Source organism: Terrapene carolina, unplaced genomic scaffold (assembly GCF_002925995.2).
Source record: "Terrapene carolina triunguis isolate 2854851 unplaced genomic scaffold, T_m_triunguis-2.0 Scaffold53, whole genome shotgun sequence".
NCBI classification, from domain to species: Eukaryota; Metazoa; Chordata; order Testudines; family Emydidae; genus Terrapene; species Terrapene triunguis.
This window is the reverse complement of record NW_020664404.1, coordinates 13,882,042-13,890,637: the sequence shown is the minus strand read 5'-3', so window position 1 is coordinate 13,890,637 and position 8,596 is coordinate 13,882,042. Positions and strand designations below refer to the sequence as shown.

Below are 8,596 nucleotides of genomic sequence, written 5' to 3'. Positions count from 1 at the left end.
CAGCTCTGGAACTCACTTTCGCTGTTGGTCTGACAGACTCCAAGTCTTTTGATCTTCAAGGTATGGTCTAAGACTCAAATAATTTCTCAGGCTTTTGCCTGGGGGATCTTTGGGCCGTGCCGGCCTTATCCTGGAGGGAATTTACTTAGAACTGATATTGATCAGTGTGCTATGACATTTCATTTTTAAACTTGTCGGTGCTCCTTGGGAATGTCTGGGTGCACTTTACAAATCTATAAATAAATACAATCACCTGCTCTATTAAGTAATTTAAAGGGGCTATTTCTAGCCTACCTGATTTATAGCCCATTTGTATTTTTTCACTGTAAGAAAGCAGCAGCTGGCCTTTTACTCCTCTGAATCATTTTAACTTTCAGTGGAGTAAGCAGGGTCATGGGAACTGATTTTTTTTCAGCTGGCAGATTATTAGAGGACATGTTTATAAATAGCTATTCTGTAGCTGTGTTTAATGACTTTGCGCATAAGCGACATGGTGAGCGCTGCAATATAAACAGCTAGAGAGATTGTAAGTGCCTGATTCTGCTACCATTGAAGTCAATTATAGAAATTCCATTGATTTCAGTGGATTATCCATAAATCCCCCCATTTGCAGCAGAGATGGGAGCCTGGGGGAACCAGATAGTTCATTTTTGGTTGCTACTATTTGTTTTCTAAATAATTTATATTGGAGGCTTCAGGGAGAAAATGCAAAATATACCCATTGATTTAATATTAACCATTAGCAATTCAGCCTAAGAGAATCAGCAGTTAAGAGTCTGATGATTTCCATTTAAGCTCTATCAGAGCAGCTTTCTGGATGCACCAAAGTCAGAGCTTAGTAACAAGGAGTGAAATCCCAGCTCCGTGAAGTCAATATAGTAAAACTCCCATTGACTTCACTGGAGCCAGGATTTTATTCCAAGGAGTTTTAAGAATCTGCTTCCAAATGGATTGACTGGCTATTAAGGAAAGAGATCTCATATTTCACCACATCCCCCCCAAAGGATATATTTAAAAGGTAAAAAGCCAAGAACATAGAAACCCACCCTCTTTTAGAATCAAGCATTGCACACAAAAGAGGTTATATAGTATCATTATAATTTATTAGGTTTGTAGCTCTCCATATGCAATAAATTATAGTCGATATAATTATAGCATTGTCATAAAACACTACCATGGAGTATTTCTAATATCTAACACACTATCTACAAGTAAGATCTGTAATTATGGCATAATAATATCAATGAGAAATGAACAAAATATCTTAAAAAAAGACTTTCACAGTAAATTCAGTTCAGGGAAGGAACTTCATTATTTTTGCTTTTGTGCAAATAATTCATGATAGGAGTATACCACATAACAATGAGAAAAGAGATACAATTGCATAGTGTTTCTAAAGAAAATGCACTCCCTGAAGGTTGAACTTGTTACACCCATGTGGTGTATTTTTAATGCATTTTAACAAATGCAAAATAAATGATCAATAGCTGATCAATCACTACAACCCTCCATCCCAGTAGACAACAGTGAGGCTTAGAAATCATTTAAACATTCAGTAAAAATGAGTTTAAAAAAAAGATGAAATCAGTAAACAAGTAGAAGAAAAAGTTCTATTCTGCTTTCACCTCAGATTTACTGAGAAAATTGAGTCTGATTGTGTGCTTGTGTCATTGTCCCATAGTTCTGTGCCTGGAAGCGCGCTGGGTATGTTTCTTGCCAAACATGCTGGTTTCTTTCACTCATGCGTAGGCTTTTCTGGTTCTCTTGTTGCTGACACCAGTTCTTTCACATTTGGAGAGTTTTTAATCACTCCGGGAAGCTTTTTGCAGTGTGTAAAATTGGATTGAATGCTTATGACCAGTTTTTCAGGTTCACTGGTCCTGCCAGAAGCTTCCATGGTTGTGGAGAATATCACATTTGTTAAGATTTCACAAACTCAGTCTTGTTCTTTAAATATAGCTTTTCTTCCATCCCCTTTTCCTTGGATAGTTCAATGAACTTTAATGGAATATTTCCGAAGTTTCAGAAACTGGAAAAGTTTGTCTTTTGTTCTCTGCTTTAGTGCCATTAATGCTCGTGTTTTCTCCTCCAAGTCCTGATCAGTGTCAAGTATGATCCTGGCTCTTTCCTCTGCTTTCTTGTCTCCAGAGTTTTTGAAGAGCTTCTGAAGAGATTCTTGATCTGTGCTTTCATAGATATTGGCCACGGCTTTCTTTCGCAAGGCTGTGTCAAACCGATAGCCATGGACTGATGGGCTCACTCTTAAGGATGTAGACATGGTTGAAATTTGATTGCTTTTCTTTGCTTTCATCTATATCAGATGCACCGGTATTTGCCTTCTAGGACTCATCAGAGAGATCAGTACAAAACATATTCACAGAACTGCTATTTAAAGGCATCCAGAGCAAAAAAAAAAAAAAAAACTGGAAGGATCAAGTTACAGCAATGACATCAGCGCGATCTCAACACAGAATAATTATAGGCAGATTTAACAGTTAAGCTGCCAAATTTCCTTGTTTGTAAAAATGAGAGCAAAAGTTTTCCTTTACTTATGTGAGGAATAGACTTTACACACACAGCCTTTGGTTAGTATGCTCAGAGAAGGAGAACACATTCAGAAATTTTTGCCAAGTAAAACAGACTCATTTGCAAGAGAGAGGTTGTTAATCCATCTGAGGAATAAACCTCTGTCATAACTTATTACTATACTACTAAAAACTGTTTGCTGGGAGCAGGTCTGAGCCGCTGCACTCTTTGTATAGTTCTCTGTGAACCATTTCTAGCCCAGCCAAAGGGAAGTGTAATAAAGCAGCGACATACACTCGGGTCTGATTACCCAACGCTTGGGGCTGATTACTCCACGATGAGAATAATACTTAGTGCTCATACAGGGCTTTGCATTTTCAAGGTGATTTACAAACATCACTCCTCACAGCACCCCTGTGAGGCAGATATTGTTACCTCAGATTTCATTACACACTACGTTCATATCCCCACCAAAGCCAGAGCTACACTCTTCATACCTGCCAGGACATCTAGCCTCTGGAGCACATGGAGGCATGTAAATCACCCACTCTCTGGAAAGCCCCTCAGCAACCAGCCAGAACAAAGTCAGCACAGAGCAGAGCTGAATTGTCCTGTTTAGGTGGGTTTAATATGGGATCATCGTGTTACTTCCCCCACTCTGAGAAAGCTCCGATTTCCCCCCTACACTCCATGCCCCAAAGACCTCACATTCCAAGAACTGTCACTCCAGGAGATGAGGGCTGGATATAGCTACTTAAGGAGGGTCAGTATTTGTTGTGTGGGCCTATGGGGGTCACTAGAGAGCGCCGCCAGGTGCCACTTCCCTCGCCTCCCACCCCCTCCAGGACAGCGCAATGGCTGGGGGCATTGCAGATGTAAAGATCCCACCGTTTTCTGCCTTATCCCATGACACTTCAGCCAGTAGTCAGGAGAGGTCATTTTTGTCCAGCCAATATGCTGCTCCATGTTACCCTGATCACTGCTTCCCTACAACCCTGGGCACTGCCTACGATTAATTATGGCAGCTCGGGTTAATTAAAAATGCTTCGCTACCTCAGTGGTGGGGTGCTTTATGAGTAGAGAGGGAGACAGATAATGCCAGTTGACTGACAGATAACTGTGGTCAAAACTCACTTCTGCTTTCTGCTTTTCACATGTTGACAGGAGCGGAGAGCTGGGACAGTGTTGCTGGAACACTGTGCCCTAGACACCCTTGTTAGCCCATAATGCTATTGCAGCTCACTTCCCTTTTTTAATTTTTAGCAGTAGTAGAAAAGGAAAGAAAAAAGAAAAAAGGTTTTAAGGCATGTTGAAGAGCTGCCATGAAAGATAGAAGCTCCCAGTATAGCCAGCAATTTAAAGTCATATCAAATACATGCACATTTACTTGACTCTGAACATGTGCTTTAATTAATTTCAAAGCTACATAGTTTCATAGATTTTATAGCCAGAAGGGGCCATTAGATCATCTAGTCCAGTGTTTCTCAAATTGGGGTTGCCGCTTGTGTAGGGAAAGCCCCCGGTGGGCTGGGCCGGTTTGTTTACCTGCCCCGTCCGCAGGTCCGGCCGATCACGGCTCCCACTAGCCGCAGTTCACTGCTGCAGGCCAATGGGAGCTGCTGGAAGTGGCGGCCAGTAAGTCCCTCAGCCCGTGTCGCTTCCAGCAGCTCCCATTGGCCTGCAGCGGCGAACCACAGCCAGTGGGAGCCGCAATCGGCCGGACCTGCGGACGGGGCAGGTAAACAAACCGGCCTGGCCCACCGGGGGCTTTCCCTACACAAGTGGCGACCCCAGTTTGAGAAACACTGATCTAGTCTGACCTGTATAACACAGACCATGGAACTTCACCCAGGTTCCCCTGCCATGAGCCTAATATACTTGTGTTTGGTCACAGAATTTTTTTTTTTAGTTATCTCAATAGGTAGTAGTCACGCAATAGTTTGCAGTGGCTCAGTGTCCTGTGGTCTTTACGTCTAGGCTGTTAATGTTTTAGAAAAGGTCCTATTTCTTTTGCTTGATGGTCTGATTTAGAACTGGTCAAACTCTGCAGATGCAATGTTCATGAACATTTGTTTGAATTCGCACAATTGGTTTGGTTTGAATGTGCTCATACCAGTCTTTGTGTGATTATTCAGTCTTTGTGAGACGTCTTTGGCTCTTCTTTGTGAGAATGCCCTGATCCACAGGAGAACAAGGCTGCTCACATGTGAACATCAGGATTGGCTGCTGAATATTTATGTCTTATTTCTTTAGCACTGTTGGTTACTTGCCAATCCATATGCTTTATTCTCCTATTTTAAAAGTTTTATCTGTCCAGTCAGGGAGCAAAAGCCTCTCTATGTGACTGGCCACACACCACAAATAATGGTGGACCAGGACTCCATTGTACTAGCACAAAAAGACGGTCCCTGCTCCCAAAGAAGTTTCCATATAAATAGGGCCCTACCAAATTCATGGTCCATTTTGGTCAATTTCATGGTCATGGGATTTTTTAAATAATAAATTTCATTATTTCAGCTATTTAAATGTGAAATTTCACAGTGTTGTAACTGTAGAGGTCCTGGCCCAAAAAGGAGTGGTGGTGGGGGGGTCGCAAGGTTATTGTAGCGGGGGGTTGGGTTACTGCTACCCTGCTGGTGGTGACACTGGAAAGCGCCGGCTACTGGCCAGGAGCCCAGCTCTGAAGGCAGAACCGCCGCTAGCAGCAGCGCAGAAGTAAAGATGGCATGGTATGGTATTGCCACCTTACCTCTGCTCTGCTGCCTTCAGATCTGGGCCCTCAGTCAGCAGCCGCCACTCTCCGGCCGCCCAGCTCTGAAGGCAGCGCAGAAGTAAGGGTGGCAATACCGCGACTCCCCTAAAATAACCTTGCAACCCCTCTGCAACTTCCTTTTGGGTCAAGACCCCCAATTTGAGAAACACTGGTCTCCCCCATGAAATCTGTATAGTATAGGGTAAAAACACACAAAAGACCAGATTTCACGGGAGGAGACCAGATTTCACGGCCACGTTTTTCATGGCCGTGAATTTGGTAGGGCCTTACGTATAAATAATGTATCTTTTTTATTAAATTATTTGTGAAAAATACAATAAGGAGAAAGTGAGATTGTTTTGTGAATGATTCATGAACAGAAAAGAGAGGTAGTCATCAAGGACGGTATTTAGATAACAATTCCACCTGTGTGCTTTATGCTGGTTCTAGCTTGCCAGAGTTCTTATCTCAGAAGGAGGGAGGGGATGCCATTTAGCCATATGAACACTTCCATATCTGTATATTATTAACAGGTTGTAAATAAATGTGTTGGGCACGCCCTAGGTCCAATGTGTTGGGCACGCCCTAGGTCCAGTGCCACAGCTCTTATTCAGCCAACATCCTGCTGAATCAGATGGATTTTGCCTGAATACGTATTGCAGCACTATTATCCTTTAGCATTATCATCACCTGGGGTTAATTTGTTCCTCTGGTTGTTGAATAGGTCCATGAGAGAGTTTCTATTGGTTACGCACCCCTTTCATCATGTGGATATTAATGTTGCCGGTTCTTGGTTTTGTTTTGGGGGTTTTTTGGGGGAAAGGGAAAAGTCTCATGTTTAATTATCAACTGCTATTCACCAAATAGAGAGTCAAGGTAAGTGAGGTAATATCTTTTATTGGACCAACTTACCTTGCTGAAAGAGACAAGCTTTCCGGCTTACACAGAGCTCTTCTTTAGGCCTGGTACCTGAAGAACCCAGACCTGAAGAAGAGCTCTGTGCAAGTTCGTAAGTTTGTCTCTTTCCCCAAGAGAAGTTGGCCCAATAAAAGATATTACCTCACCCACCTTGTCGCTCTCATATCCTAGGACCCACATGCTACAACTACACTGCAAATATTCACCACGGAGTAATAGATGGGGACACTGGCGGGAGAGATTGGGAGGGGAGGAAATTCCCAACTCCTGAACTGCACATTTCCAGCTCAGATGCAAGATGCTGTCTCTGCAACACAGTAGGAAAAGTTTTGGATAATGTTAAAAGTATTTTTCATTGTAAAATATTAAATATACTTTGCTTCACTGGACAGATAAATAAGTTACCAAACAGTCTGGAAATAGCATAAATTGTGCTGAACAAATCGTTATCTGTCTCCCAGCTGTATCTATAACGAGCCCTCCTGTTGTGATGCAGCATTGCTCCTTTGCCAGGGTAACAGCTATGGTATATTCATGCAGGTCCCTTCTTTTTCAGCACCTTCTATCACTTTTCTGCATGTATTTACAGTGATGTGGCTGATGGTATTAATTTCATAACATTGTTGAAGATACACAGTCTTGTGCACATAGACTGGTGCCAGACAGGCTCAGGAAAGTGTCTGCTATGGAAACAAAAAACAAAGCTGATGCATAGGAAGTAAGACATCAGCAGCTGCGAGGCAGACACATGCATTTTCTTGTGAAATAATTTTGCAGTGAGCAGTGTCAAACGTACCTCAGCCCCCTTAGAGCGTTTGTTCCTACTTAGAACAGTAATTATGTTTGGTTGCTATAGGACATGTGGCATGCAACCATATAGCACTCCAGAAATGCTATTTAACTAATTCTTTTCTGTTGTTTATATAATTTATGAAATACTTCCTTTCTCATGAATTAGTAATTCTTTTCTCATGAATTTGGGGGATTCTTTGGAAAAGATGTGATTTCTATTTTGCTGCTCATGATAATCATGGTATTCATAGATTCATAGATTCTAGGACTGGAAGGGACCTCGAGAGGTCATCGAGTCCAGTCCCCTGCCCTCATGGTAGGACCAAATACTGTCTAGACCATCCCTGATAGACATTTATCTAACCTACTCTTAAATATCTCCAGAGATGGAGATTCCACAGCCTCCCTAGGCAATTTATTCCAGTGTTTCACCACCCTGACAGTTAGGAACTTTTTCCTAATATCCAACCTAAACCTCCCTTGCTGCAGTTTAAGCCCATGGCTTCTTGTTCTATCCTTAGAGGCTAAGGTGAATAAGTTTTCTCCCTCCTCCTTATGACACCCTTTTAGATACCTGAAAACTGCTATCATGTCCCCTCTCAGTCTTCTCTTTTCCAAACTAAACAAACCCTATTATTTCAGCCTTCCTTCATAGGTCATGTTCTCAAGACCTTTAATCATTCTTGTTGCTCTTCTCTGGACCCTCTCCAATTTCTCCACATCTTTCTTGAAATGCGGCGCCCAGAACTGGACACAATACTCCAGTTGAGGCCTAGCCAGCACAGAGTAGAGTGGAAGAATGACTTCTCGTGTCTTGCTCACAACACACCTGTTAATGCATCCCAGAATCACGTTTGCTTTTTTTGTAACAGCATCACACTGTTGACTCATATTTAGCTTGTGGTCCACTATAACCCCTAGATCCCTTTCTGCCATACTCCTTCCTAGACAGTCTCTTCCCATTCTGTATGTGTGAAACTGAGTTTTCCTTCCTACGTGGAGCACTTTGCATTTGTCTTTGTTAAACTTCATCCTGTTTACCTCAGACCATTTCTCCAATTTGTCCAGATCATTTTGAATTATGACCCTGTCCTCCAAAGCAGTTGCAATCCCTCCCAGTTTGGTATCATCCACAAACTTAATAAGCGTACTTTCTATGCCAATATCGAAGTCGTTGATGAAGATATTGAACAGAGCCGGTCCCAAAACAGACCCCTGCGGAACCCCACTTGTTATACCTTTCCAGCAGGATTGGGAACCATTAATAACAACTCTCTGAGTACGGTTATCCAGCCAGTTATGTGCCCACCTTATAGTAACCCCATCTAAATTGTATTTGCCTAGTTTATCGATAAGAATATCATGCGAGACCGTATCAAATGCCTTAGTAAGGTCTAGGTATACCACATCCACCGCTTCTCCCTTATCCACAAGACTCGTTATCCTATCAAAGAAAGCTATCAGATTGGTTTGACACGATTTGTTCTTTACAAATCCATGCTGGCTATTCCCTATCACCTTACCACCTTCCAAGTGTTTGCAGATGATTTTCTTAATTACTTGCTCCATTATCTTCCCTGGCACAGAAGTTAAACTAACTGGTCTGTA

At 42.2% G+C, this 8,596-nt stretch overlaps 1 protein-coding gene across 1 annotated transcript; it reads right to left on the bottom strand.

The window, feature by feature from the left end:
- Positions 1-1,086: 1,086 nt before the first annotated feature.
- TCIM (transcriptional and immune response regulator) lies at positions 1,087-2,349 on the bottom strand. Its single transcript, XM_024203333.3, has one exon. It carries the CDS (start codon positions 2,309-2,311, stop codon positions 1,991-1,993), a length of 321 nt encoding a protein of 106 aa, XP_024059101.1. The 5' UTR covers positions 2,312-2,349; the 3' UTR covers positions 1,087-1,990.
- Between the last annotated feature and the right edge of the window lie 6,247 nt (positions 2,350-8,596).

Bases quoted from the DNA above. Each gene is read 5' to 3' on its own strand.
- TCIM (XM_024203333.3), bottom strand. From the start codon at position 2,311: ATGAAAGCAAAGAAAAGCAATCAAATTTCAACCATGTCTACATCCTTA.